Source organism: Phalacrocorax aristotelis, chromosome 12 (genome assembly GCF_949628215.1).
Source record: "Phalacrocorax aristotelis chromosome 12, bGulAri2.1, whole genome shotgun sequence".
NCBI lineage: Eukaryota > Metazoa > Chordata > Aves > Suliformes > Phalacrocoracidae > Phalacrocorax > Phalacrocorax aristotelis.
This window is the reverse complement of record NC_134287.1, coordinates 1,214,747-1,227,756: the sequence shown is the minus strand read 5'-3', so window position 1 is coordinate 1,227,756 and position 13,010 is coordinate 1,214,747. Positions and strand designations below refer to the sequence as shown.

The window sequence follows — 13,010 nt, the reverse complement described above, 5'->3', positions numbered from 1 at the left end:
AAAGAGTGTCAGCAAAAAATCACAGTAGCTCCATCTGAGCTATGCGTGGGCATCCTGGATCACTGGGCTGGGGCTGGGACTGGGGTGGGGGCTGGGAGGGGACCCTTGCCACCCTGTGGGATGCATGGGGTAGCGCTGGTGATCCAGCCCTAGGTGCTGTGCCGTGGGTCCTGCTCCCCTGGGGTGAGCCCAGCAGCTCAGGTCACCCAGCTGAGCCGAGGCTTCCGGGTGCGTGTCCCACCAGGTAAATTATGTCCTGCCCCGGTGCTGCCGGGCACTGGGGTGACGGTATCAGGGCACCTGAGCCCAGGCCGTGTCCTGGAGCTGCTGTGTGCTGGCAGGCGCTGCTGGGCTGCCCTCCCCTCTGCAGATGGCTGTGCTTCATTGGCAGGAGCGGTCCCTTTGGCTTGGCCTCAGTAGGTATTTGCCACGTTTGGGAAAGAGTTGGGGGTGTGTTGGGCTGGAAAAAGCCTTTTGATGTCTTCTGTGTTGTTTTAATCTTGTGTGGTAAAACACCCTGTGCTGGGAGGCTGCTGGAGTGGGTGACACCAAGGTTATCGTTCAGTTGCCCACCTGTGGGCAACTAAGGCCATCTGAGCTGCTGTCTGCCCTGTGCTTGGCATTGGCAGTTAGGACTTACGGGAGGTGGTGTTTTGGCCTGGTGGCACAAGAGTCTGCTCATGGAGTGTCCTCTGGAGTGGTGATTTGACGATGAGGAGTGATGGGCATCATCTGCCTGCCCCAGGAGGCTTCAGGAGGGGAAGGAGCTCCAGAGCACAGTGTGGGACAGCTGCCTGGAGGAGAAAGGCCCTGGCAGGGGTGGGAGATGCCTGTGCAGGCAGCAGCAGCCAGGGGCATCTCCTGACGTGTGTTGGCAAAGAGTCTTGGGTGAGATGAGGGGACTCAGCATCACCAGCGCGTGCCCCGCAGGAGCGGGGAGAAGTCTTGCCTGGGAAATGCAAAGCCAGGGAAATGCCTGCGATGCTGCGCAGCAGCATGCACTCACCTAACTGTGCAAAAGGCAGGTGGGGAGCATTTAGGTAGAAGAAAAGGAAAAGGGAAGGTTTGATGTCAGTGGTGGGAAAAGATAATGAAAAAATAACCCCCAGTGGTGCCCCTGTGCTGGGAAGGAGAAGCATGAAGGTGCTGGGCTGATGGGGAGGGAGGGTGTGCGTCCCAAGGAGCTGGGCTCCTGCCAGTTTGTCCAGTTTGCATCTCTAGTGGAGGGGATGGATACATTCCTCCACACTGCCCACCCTGTCCTCAGAAACTTTGGGTTCTAGAGAAAAGCTGAAAATAAGCCCTTTTTTGTGTGTTTTTTTATTTTCCAAATGAATACTGATGGAAGTTTAAGTTTTTAGTGAGGTGTGAAGTTGTTATCATTGCAAGCAAGTTCTTCAAGTTACTGTAACAATTACCTTGCATAGTGTTATTTTATTTCCAAATATGTACTAGGCCACTACAAGCCCTGTAAACTGTAAGCCTAGACCTACTTATTGCCCTCTGAGATGCCTTACTGTAGCTCTCCAGACAGCACTGGAAACCTTGGATGTGTCCTTAAATGCACTGTTGCCCCTAAAGACGGTGCTCCTGGTATAATTACTGATGTGTAAATAGGGGTGTTATGTTCCTTTTACATGGCTTCTTTGCAAATCAGTGGCTCTCTTGATTTGCAGCCCCCTGCATATTCCCCAGTTAGATACAGACCCTGCAGGCAGTGTCTTGAAAAACATGAGCCTCAAACCATGAGCTTCAGTCCCTGCATCGCAGCCCTGGGTTTTTGCTTACACACTGTTTCTGAGCTCTGCAGCTGCAGTCCTCCTCCCTGTTTACCAGTCACCAGTATTATGCTTTCTACTTCAAGCTTTCTGCTTTGCCTGCTCACAGGAGGGGTGATGGCAGGGTGGTTAAGAAGCACCCCGGGCTCCCCAGAGCTGGCACCTTTCTGCTGCTGCAGGAGCTGCTGTACCCCAGGCCTGGCCTGGTAGCTGGGAAGGACCAGCCCTACAAAATTACTGAAGCACATTCGGATGCTGATTTGCACAGCACCATTTAGCATCTAGCCTTAAAGGTTTGGCACCTCTGTGAAGGGGATTTTGGCCTGGTACTATCTTGTTGTCCTTCATATTCTGGCCAAAGACCATCTCCTTTGGTGGTTTACCCCCACAAAATAAGAGAGCATGGGGATAAAAAACCCAACACCAAATCGAATGAGACATGGAAATGGTGTCTTCTTCCAGCACATCCACTCCCTGAATATATTTAGAGTCAGATCTACCAACTCTAATGACTAGTCTAAGCATTTACTGTCTTTATTCCCATTAGTCCCAGAGAGCTGAGACCTGTCAGTGAGAGCAGGCTCAATTCCCTTCCTCCCTGAGCGTCGGCAGACGTGCTGGCTAAGCTGGAAGCCGGGCCCGGCTTGGCTCGCAGCACCAGTGTCTTGGGCTGATAAGAGAGAAGAAGCTTTGCTGGGGGTGCCCCACTCCCCGGAGAGTGGGGGGGGGGTGGGGTGGGGTGGTGTGCTGGCAGGAGGCAGAAAGCCTTTTCTTCCTGCAAGCAGAGCAGACTCCCCTGGGAACGCCCTTGGATCTGCTACCTGGGGAGCCTTTCCAGAGCCTTTGTGCTGGCTGTTTGGTGGAGAGAAAAATAGCTGCAGGGCAAGCCTTATTGGGGATTAAAAGACAGTTACAGCCCTGATTTCATCAAACGCTTAAGCACAGGCTTAGCCTGCCTCAGTAGCCACAAGCGTCCGATGTGTTGTGCTGAGGCTGAGCCTTTGTTCCAGAGCCCAGTGTGGCCACAGAGCCAGAGCTCAGGGTGATGCTCCTGCATCCTGCAGGCTCCCGCTGGCAGGGCTGGGGAGGGGGCACTCGGGGTGATGCTGGCAGGTGCCTGCCGATGAGGGAGGGGAGACGCCTGCAGCTTGCGGGGGAGGACTGGGGGCAGCGTGACCTCAGCGTGATGGCAAGGACGTGGCAGGGGAGTGTGGGCAGCTGGCAGGGTATTGCAGTGTCCGTGGCGAGCACCTGTGGCTGAGCACAGGTTGGAGTTGGACACCGAGCCTGAAAAGCAGGCAGCTGCCAGGCTGGAGGAGACGTGCAAAGGAGCCTGTTGGAGTGTAAGGAGCCGCTGGAGCTAGTCTGCACCAGAGCTTTGTTCAGACAGCAATAAAGCAAGGGGCTGCTGGGTGGTGCTGTGTGGCCTTACTTTCTTTGGCCTGAGCTGGGATCCCCCTACAGTGCCTGCCGTACCCATGCAGGCAGGAGCAGTGAGGCATGGCTGGGACAGTCAGGGGTCTGAAGGATCACAAGAGCATTTGGCAGAGAGAAAACCGCTGAGGGCCTGAGGAGAGAGATTTTCCCCTCTTCTCCCCTTCGCCCGGGATGGCACAGTTCTGCAGCACCAGGTGGGGAGAACAGGGTGAGCCCCTTCCCCTCCATCAGCTCTCAGATGCAGCTGCTGAAGCCCAGTTACTCAGACCCTCACGGTCCCCACAGGCAGACCTTCACCTGAAGCGCTGCTGGCTTTGGCCAGTGCTGACGTGCAATGCAGTGCAGCCATCAGCTCCTGGGATCCGTTTCCTCTCTATACCCACCTGTCTCTCTCCCAGGGAAGGCTCACCACCTCCCTCACCCCAGCTCAAGGCTGGAAACCTATTTGCTTTCCCACTGCCCATCGCCCTTGTGCAGATGCTCAGTTACAGTCTCTGCATCTCCTCCTCTCCTCTGCCCCTCCCAGCTGCATTTGTCTGGGTTCAGTGACTCCTCCTGGCAAGGGGCTGGAACGGGTGCAGTGGGGCAGCAGCTGTGGAGGGCTGGGCAGCACAGTGGGGGCTGATGAAGCGTGTAGGTCTGAGCAGGAGTGGTGGGTGCAGACAGCATTGTGCCCAGGCTGCTGCGACTAGATACTTCTGGAGCTGAACGGCTTTGTGCTTGATATTTTGGGGTGGAGAGATTGCTTCCAGAGCTCGGATGGTGTGGACAAAACCAGCCATGTTTTTTCTGTGGCTTGGTGGCAATATACTTGATCCCAAGAATGAGCCCACCTCGGTCTCTTGGGAACAAGGTCCCTTCCGTCCACTGGCATTGTCCTCTCCGGCACAGCTCTTCACCCGCATTATGGATCTGAGACGCAAAACAAAGTCAGCAGTGTTAGCTTGGTTTGCTAGGACACAGCTGGGTAGTAAGGACAGTGAATGCACATTCGCATCTGTAAAGCTCATCTACAGATGTTAAAGAGGTCTCATCTGCCTTGTCCTCCCCAGAAAGCCAGCACAGAGGTGGCTGCTCCTGGGGCTCCTACGGGAATGGTAAGAGTATCAAGCGGTGCTGCACAGCCAGGGAAGCGCTGACGGATGGGTGGGAGCAGCCTCCATCCTGCCTTGCTTACCTGTGTGTCTGGCTTAGCTCTGCTCCCCTTGAAGCCAGCCGGCTCTCTGGGGGAGTCAAGCTGCCAGCTCTTGGCCTGCTGAAGTAATCAGGGTGAGATTTTTGAGCAGTATGTGAAGGCTAATGAATGAAAATCATTTGGTGCTTGTAACAGCAACGTATCTTCTGAGCCCTCTGTACGAAGCTGTTTGTTCATAACAAATGCTATGACAAGCTGGAGCAGTTTCTGTCCTTTAAGCAGAGGAGAGAGTGGCATATCAAGTGCTTTTCTGCTGCTTTAATAAAATTATAGCAGCTTATGAGTAAAGTAGGCTTTTAGGGCTGTGTTTATGCTTGTACAGCTGAAGCATTGATGTTCCCTGGGTTGGAAGTGTCCCTGTGACCTCCATCTCATTTACAGGAGACAACACTCAGGGCTTCAGTGTTTAGAAACTCCTGTGTCAGGCTGGACCCAGACCTGCGCTGGAGACAGGCTGGGCCTTCCTGTGGGGCTGGTCCCTGACAAGATGATGAGCCAGGACCAAGCCTGGCCTCTATGACATGGGCCAGCTCAGGTCCCCGAGCCCAGCGCTGGGTGTGAGGCTCCCTCTGTACTGTCTGGGGAAACCTGGGGCTCAGCACCGCCTTGTGCCAGGTACCAAACATCTCCTGGGACCAGGCAGCAGACCTTGTGGGTGGGTGTTGGTCAAGCTCTGAGCGTGGTGCTCAGTGACCATGGTGCGTTTATGGAGGAAGGTGTCATGCTGTCCTGAGCAGCTTCAGGAGGAGCCTTCTGGGAGCTGGCAGCTATGAAGCGTCGTGGAAAATTCAGCCACTTCCAGATTTGGTTGGAAATGGAGCTGAACCACATCCTACTTCTGGAGCTTGAGCCCTTTATTGGATCTAAGCTCAAGTCGAGTGACTGGGAGCAGTAGCCATCTCATAAGCTTCTTATGAGGATGAGCCGCTAAAGGAACAAAAGTCTGTGGCACATTAAAGGAGAAGCATATGTCTGGAAGGAGGCCAGCCCAGTCCCTCTTCCCATGATGTCTTGGGCAGGCGAGGCATTTCCTTGGAGGTCTACAGATGTTCAGAGGAGATTTCTGCTCTCCACAGTTTCCTTCTGGAGCAGTGCGTGGGGTTTTTTTAGGGGCTTTGATGCCTTGCTCCTCAGTGACGCTTTATTCTCTTTTTCTCTCTAGGATCACGGACCGAGACACACAGGGTATGCTCAAGTCTCCAGTGCCCTTTCTCCTAGGGCACAGCCTCTCCAAGGATGGCATGGACTCTTTCAGCAAGCATTTTGAAAGCATCATGGAATCCCATCGAGCCAAAGGCACATCTTACACCAGCCTGGACTCCATTGACATCCTCTCCTCCCCAGCCCGTACCCATGGGACCTTTTTCACTTTTGACCTCCCAACCCTCACCCCAGAAATACAGGGACAGATCAGAGACAGCGCCAAGCTGATCGAGCAGAACTTTGCTCCTCTGGCTCACTTGGAGCCAGACTCTGGGACCAGTTCAGCCACAGATGCCCCCTGGACGGAGAGGGAGGAGCAGGGGAGACGAAGGAAGGGTGCTCACCACAGCCCTTGCCACTCAGAGGACAGCTTTGGTACTCCCTTGGCCTCCAACATGAGGTGAGTGACCAAAGATGCTTGCTGTCCACCTGGGCCACCAAGCCTTGGTGTGGAGCCTAACCCTATGCGGCGTGTTTTGCAGCCAGAGCCTAGCCGGTGTTGCTGGGGAAGGGGGGGAAGGGTCTGGACTGGGCGTGCTGGATTTTCTGTGAAGCGGCTGATCAGGCCAGTGATCACCACGGTGTTGTTGTTGGCGTGTTGGTGGGACTACATCTCCCTTTTCGTCTTTGCTAGCTTTGTTGGTGTTGGAGGGCTGTGAGGATTCCTCCAGCCTAGCAAGCAGGGAGTCCCAGGACTTCAATCCCGTGGTGGTTCCCATTGCAGGACAGTCCAGCATCCGTGGTGTTTGTGGGGAGAGGGCAGTCAGAAGTTGAGTACCAGTAGAAATTCAACAGCCTTTCCCTCCTAGAGGCCAAGACTTCCTGATAGTACCGTGTCCCTCACCACTCGAGTAATAGCCTCTTGTTTCTTGAGGGCAAGAATCCCATGACCTTGTACCTATCGTCCTGGCCTCCTGAACCTCCTCAGACTTGTGTATGTTGGGAGATGGAGGGCAGAGGTGAGCACAGCCTCCCAGGGGCTCCCTGTACGTTGCTCCAAACCTGGGTGCAGGCAGGCTCAGGATGGCTGCCCTGTGCTTGGGGAGATCTGTGGTGGAGCACGCTGGGGGAATTCAGGCCCACCACTTCCAACCTGTCCCTGTGTGAGACCGTGTCCAGGCTGAGACACTACCTTCCTGCACTCCTCCCCCTTCCAGCAAGGTCTTGAGCTGAGGCACTTGTGATGTGGCAGGTTGGCAGGCCGCATCTTCTCCCATTTCCAGGGTATGCTCATCTTGAGTGTTGTCAGGTCCAGTCTGGATGTCAGGTCTGATCCAGTGGTTCAGCTGCAGAGCTGGCAGCCCTCGGAGAACTTGGTGTCTCAGTCATATCAGTGTTGACCTTCCAGTTCACATTGCTTCCCTGCAAGGTCTCTCTGCCTGGTGACCTGTGCAGTGCCAGAGCTTCCTGAATACCTCAGCCATTTTCTAGGCTTTGGGTTTTTTTCCACACCAAACTTTTTTGGGTTTCATCTTTTCTAGATCAAGCCTGTGTCACTTCTAGTCACAACCTGTGCCATCTTTGTAGGCTCTGCTTGTGGTGGCTGGGTGGGGATCTGAGCTCTGTGCCCTCTCTGGTGTCTACAGTTAAGAGAGGAGAGTGGAGTATGTCATATGCTCTGTGGTCCTGGATCACTCCAAGGGCATTTTGGTGCAAAGAGGTGCCGGGTTAGGCCTTCCTTTTCTTTGCAACACTGAAGCCAGGGATACGGTGACACAGCAGCCAGGCAAGGTTCGTGCAGTAAAACTGGAGATGTCCGATAGGCCTGAGGCAGCAAAGGGTGGCAGTAACCAGCCATGATCAGTGCCCTCTGCAGGAAGAATAGGCTTCCTGTTCCTCTGCCAAGGCAAGAAACCGAAACAGAGCACTCTGGAGAAACTGAGAGGACAGTGTCTGACTTGCCGTCCACAGGGTGCCATCGTACCACAGCAACACTGCTGCAGGGGCACACAGCGGTGTGAGGGTGCAGAGACACAGCTGGCAGCAGGAATGGCAGTAACGTGGCTTAACACAGGTTTTTCCTCACTGATTTATAGTCAGTGGAGCGCAGAGCATGCCAGCAGCACTGAAGATGCTGCAGCACTGTCCTCCCCTCCTAGCGCAGGTTTCAGAGCAGTGCTGGGCTGTGACCCAGGCCATGGAGGGGTATTGTGTCCCTGCCACCAACTGTCCTGGATCTTTGCTGAGCCCACCTTGGCTGAGCCTCTTGTCTTGTCTTCTCCTCTTCCAGCCCTTGCAAGCAAGATTACCTCTGCTTTGGTGGTGGCAGAGCATGGGGGAAACCCAGCCACAGCCCTCACTGTGCTCCCTGGCCTGGGGACACTGAGGCTTGGGCTTTCCATAGCACCATAAGCACCGGCCTCGCCTTCTGTTACACACACACCCAGAGTCCCAAGCGACAGCTTTCCCCTTTAGAAACAGTTCCGTTCGTTATCAGTAGGTTCCTGCACAGCAATTCTCTTAGTCCCATTCAGGCCCTGTTTCTTGCCCATCTCCTGGGCTGTGGGTGATGTTCAGACCCACCATGCTGCCCCACAGCAGGTGAGCAGGTGCCCTGGCCCCAGCAGTGGCCTGAATCAGAGGCTGCAGGAAAGACAGTGAGAAGTGTGGTGAGGGGGAGCAGGGCCCTGCCGCAGACCCCCAGCAGGCAGCAGCCCCACTGTCTGTTCCTGGCAATGGAGTGCGTCTCCCCTTGCAGCCCCCACGGGCGATGGCAGACAGGGAGGCAGGGGTGGTTGGGATCTGGTGTCTTGTGTGGTGGAGAGGAGTGGAGATTGGGACCGCAGCACGAGCTAGACTGGGAAGCAGGGAAGGCCAGGGGTACCAGGGGCTGAGACAGCCCATCATCCACAGGGTCAGTCCTCAGGCAGCAGGGCTTTCTTGCAAGGGAGAGGTGCAAGAAGTTTCCTCATTCCCTATCACTGGTGCTACCAACTTTCTAGACTCTGAGTGGAGCCAACCATGAAGCTGAAGCTTCCCAAGTAGTTTGAAGAGAGGTGTCTGGGCTGGTTGCTCAAAGGTTCCCCTGAGTTGAAGCCAGTGGCTCCTGGTACCTGGCAGGGCTGATCTGCTCCAGCAGGGAGTATCCTTGTGATGTTCCTATTAAGGGGTCTTCAATGGAAATTGCTGGGGAAAGGAGCTCAGGAACCTCTGCAGCCATTCATCACCCATGCCAGCGGGGCCAGAGCAGGGAATTTGCCACCACCTACGCTCACAAGCAGCACTGACTGCCACCAGCTCAGGTGGATGGGGCACCCTGGGCAGGTGGGCTTTGCGGTGGAGGCTGTGCTTTACACTGGCTGTCAGCCTTAGGGTTGGCAGAGGTGACCTCGGGCTGCAGGGCTTTGACATGAGAGGTGACCGCTGAAGAAGGCCAGTGAGTCTAGACCTCTGTGTGCCACCCTGCTGCTGTCCCTCTTGTGCCTCCAAAACCTTTGACATTGTTTGCTGCAGTATTTGGGATCTGGGTGGCCCTGCAGCCCGTGCCTTTCCATCTCCCTTGGTGGCAGGAACAGCCAAGCCAGTGATGCCCTCTGCATTGCTGGGGAGATGTGATGTCCCCCACAGTTGGTGGCCTTGGTTCACCCAGCCTTGTGCCTTGTGCCAAGGCTCTTGTGTCCCTTAGCACACGATAGTCTGAGACCACGCTTTTATCTTGACCTTGCACGTGGGGAGTACAGACCTGACCTCAGCTAAAAGGGAGGAACCAGTGGCTGAACAGCCAGACTCCCAGTGTGGGACCCCCTCCCCACCCCACGGTGGCAACCCCAGTGTATGAGTAGTTTAACGCCCTGTTTGGGCAGGTGATGAAGGTGTGTACTCCCCGCTCTTGCTGGACAGAGGGCTGCAGCTAAAGCAGTCTGTCCCCGAGGCCGTGACAGTGACCCACAGTGTACATGTGGGGGCAGAGCCCTCTGGGGCTGGCAGGGTCCCTCTGGGGCTGGGGGGGCTGCTCGGGGGCAGATGCGGTGCTGGCAAGGTGGCAGGGCAGGAGCCAGGGCAGGAGCCAGCAACAGGGAGGTTGCTCCTGCGGTAGCCGTCAGAATTTGCAGCTGTGGATCCAAATCCCTGGGCTTTGCTGTGCTGCCGGGTGTGAGCGGGAGCCCAGAGTGCCGCCTCGCCTGCTGCAATCCCATGTGCAGGCTGCCGACCTGACAGGCAGGATGGAATGAAAATGGGCAAAATGCATCTCCCGGGGGGTGAAAGCTCTCTGAAATCCAGCCACCCAGCTGTCCCAGTCCTCCAGGGCCAGCCTTGGCCCCAGGCACAGCTGTGCGGCTCCCCGAGGAGTGCCAGTGGATGGAGGGGATGGGATTGCCCCCCTTACCACCCCCGTGGGAGGTGAGCGAGGCAGGGTCTGCCGGGACCTGAATCGGGGGCATCGCCTGAGGTGGGATGGAAAGAAGGGCAGGAAAAGCAGCAGCAAAGGCGGGGGGGGGACACGACGCTGCAAACCTCATGATGAAAAGGGCCAGATACCACAGCGAGGGGCAGCACGCCCAGAGCCTCGCTAGAGGGAGAGCTCAGCCCTGGAGCTGCGGCTGCGTGGGAGGACCGGGAGCCCGGAGGGCTGGCAGCCGCCCCGGGGGGGAGGATGCGCCGGGAGTGAAACCTTCTTCCCTGCCAGACCGCGGCTGCTGGCGTGTGCGGGAGCGCCGGGGCCCTGCCAATAAGCTCCGCTGTGTTTCTTTATAAGGTCCCTTTTGTTATTGCAGCAGTCGGTGAGCTGGTGCCCCCCCCCACACACCCCCTTCCTGAGGCCAACGCAGGTCTGTCAGCTGGCCTGAGCTCCCAGTTGGCACTGGGCAAACTGGTGAGACGATGCCCTGAGGGCTGTGCCCAGTTTGGGGCCCGGTGGGTGGATTTGGGGTGTGATGCAGGAGTGTGGGGGGGAGAGGGCTGAGGAAGGAGAGCAATGAGGAAAAGATGGAGATAGGGGAAGGGAGGGATGGTGTGGGATGGAAGCGTGGGAGGGGGACAAGGCTGGAGTGCAGGATAAAGGGGTCTCCCCACAAGCATTGGCACAGCAAGAAATGGGGCACAAGCCAGAGTGGGCAGGATGATTTTCTCCCAAGCATTTTCATGTGGAGCCCTGAAGGACAGCAGGAGCTGGGATGCAGAATGGGGTGGCAATGCTGGGTCTGGGGTGTGTGCTCCACGGCATGGAGGATGGGGGCAGCAGGCAGGGACGCAGGGCTGCCCACAAAGGCACAGGAAGCAGCACATACTCATGGGATGCAGCCCCTCGTGTCAGGCATTAATTCCAGCCCCCAGGTCTGACTCAGAGCCCCTAGGCTGGGCTTTGCCCAAGGGTCGGAGAGACCGAGGTTTCCCTGCACTGACCCCATGGCATCTGTGTCTCTGAAAGTGAAGACAACCCTCCACCCAGCACGTGAGTAACTGGATTTCAAGACTCTGAGCTGGCTTCAGAAATTTTTTGGTGGGATTGCAGAGTCAGCCCGTCTTCTGCAGCTGCCCCCCACAAGAGGGACTGGGGAGATGGGGTGACGGAGGGCAGGCAGGCGTATCCAGAGAGGACTGGTGCTGCAGGGGAGGCTCTGGAAGTCTGCAGAGAAACAGGACTGCGGAGGGGCACAACTGCCTAAAGTTTGCTCCTACCTGGATCTGGCAGCAGTAACGCTGGCAAGCGCTGCTGTGGCTGGGTGATCTGAGGACCTGGTTGGACTCCAGAGCTGCCAGAAAGCAGGTTCAGCCCTGCCTGTGGTTGGAGGCTTGCCTGGATGACCTTCAAGTGTCCTCCCAGCCCTAACTTCAATTCTGCGAGGAGTGAGCCAGCCCAGATCTTGGCTGTCATAAATCAAAGTCACTCCGCTGAGACCGATGGAGGGACCTGCGTTTATTTAGCTCAGCCAAAGATCCGGTCTGGTACATTCTTAGCAGCAATATTAGGCAGGCTGGGCTCACTTGGCAGAGGCACTGGGCATCTAGCCATGCATGTGGGGCATTGGGCATCGAGGGCAGAGTGCTGCTCTGACCCATGCATGTGTCCCTCGTAGACTCGGACCAGGCTCCCTGCCCGGTCCCTTCATAGTGCAGGATGCAAACCAGCCTCCCGTGGGGAGCAAGTGGCACTTGGATTGTGGTTGGGGGTTTTGAGTTTTCTACAGAAGGTGTCTCACCTGGAAATGTATCAAGCAAAGTATCCTGGACAATGCAGGAGCTAAGGTAAGCACCCCCAGCTGAAACTAATGGCCACCCTGCCCAGCCTGTCCCCAGGGATGTCTCTCCTTCCCTACTCTTGGGGAGCAGGACATTGGTGCAGGGAGGGTCCTGCCGCGCAGATACTGTGTAGGAAGGGTCCCACCATGCAGATACATCCCTGCTGGCAGCCAGGAGCTGGAGGTCAGCCCTCCAGGGCAGGCTTTGCTGACCCTAGTGCCTTATTGCTGCCCCATATCCAGGAGAGGCGGCTTTCTCCTGGTTGCTGACAGCCGTGGAAAGAACATGGTGCCAGGTTCACCTGGAATGTGGTGGCAAGGCGGAGAGGGCAACAGGGCTCCTGCAGTGACACACTGCATTGCAGCCAAGGAAGGTGCTGCGGTCTCTTCTGTTGGGCTCTGGGCAGTCGGCCAGAGGAGGAATATTGGGGTGAAACAAGGATCTGGCTCCAGGAAAGAACTGTTTGGTCCCCAGAAGGAACATTCGGGTCCTAGAGAAGCATCTGTCCCTGGATAAGGAGTGTCTGTGGTAGGGTGGCCCCGAGCAGGACCGTGGTCCCTCAGCTGCTCTCCGGGGCTGGGAGCAGAACCTGGTCCTCGTGCTGAGCCGGGGTGGGAGGTGGTTGAGGAAGAGCCTCTGTGCCGGGGCGAGCCCTGAGCTGGATCATGTGCCTTCCTCGCAGAGACCACCGGCAGCACCTCGCTGCTGCTGAGGCAGGCGCTGGGGACCCAGGCTCTCTAGCAAACACCTCGGAGGTGGCAGGGGGACTCCTGCTCCTGGTGACATGGCGGGTGGCAGTGGCCGTCCTAAGTGGGCAGCAGGGAGAGGGCTGAGCTAGCGCTGGGTCTGCTCGGGGATGACTCATTTCAGGCACACTGAGGATACTCGCACAATACCAAATTTGAACTTATCCTTTAAGTGTGGGCTAGTTCTCGGGTTGAAAATGTATCTAATATAAAATAATATCTCTGTTTCTTCAAGCAAAACTGAAATGTCACTTTAGAAAATACACTAAAAAAACCCACCCTGAGGCATTAGCTCATTGGCAAGAAAATTAGCATCACTTCAGTTGCCTTAGACATGGTCGTGTCTCTTTGCTCTGTTCTCCATTTGCTTGCAAATTGGGCTCTAAGTTTTCTCTCTAAGCTGCACGTTCTCCAAGCCAGTTGGGGCTTTGAGTGGTGACAGATGGATGCCATGAATGGGGTGCTCCCAGC

At 56.3% G+C, this 13,010-nt stretch overlaps 1 protein-coding gene across 1 annotated transcript in view; it reads left to right on the top strand.

The window, feature by feature from the left end:
• Positions 1 to 13,010, top strand: part of PSD (pleckstrin and Sec7 domain containing) — a 37,900-nt gene that overhangs the window by 5,146 nt on the left and 19,744 nt on the right. The window contains exon 5 of the mRNA XM_075107585.1: positions 5,573 to 6,013. Coding sequence (XP_074963686.1) covers positions 5,573 to 6,013 — 441 coding nt within the window. The remainder of the gene's footprint in view (positions 1 to 5,572; positions 6,014 to 13,010) is intronic.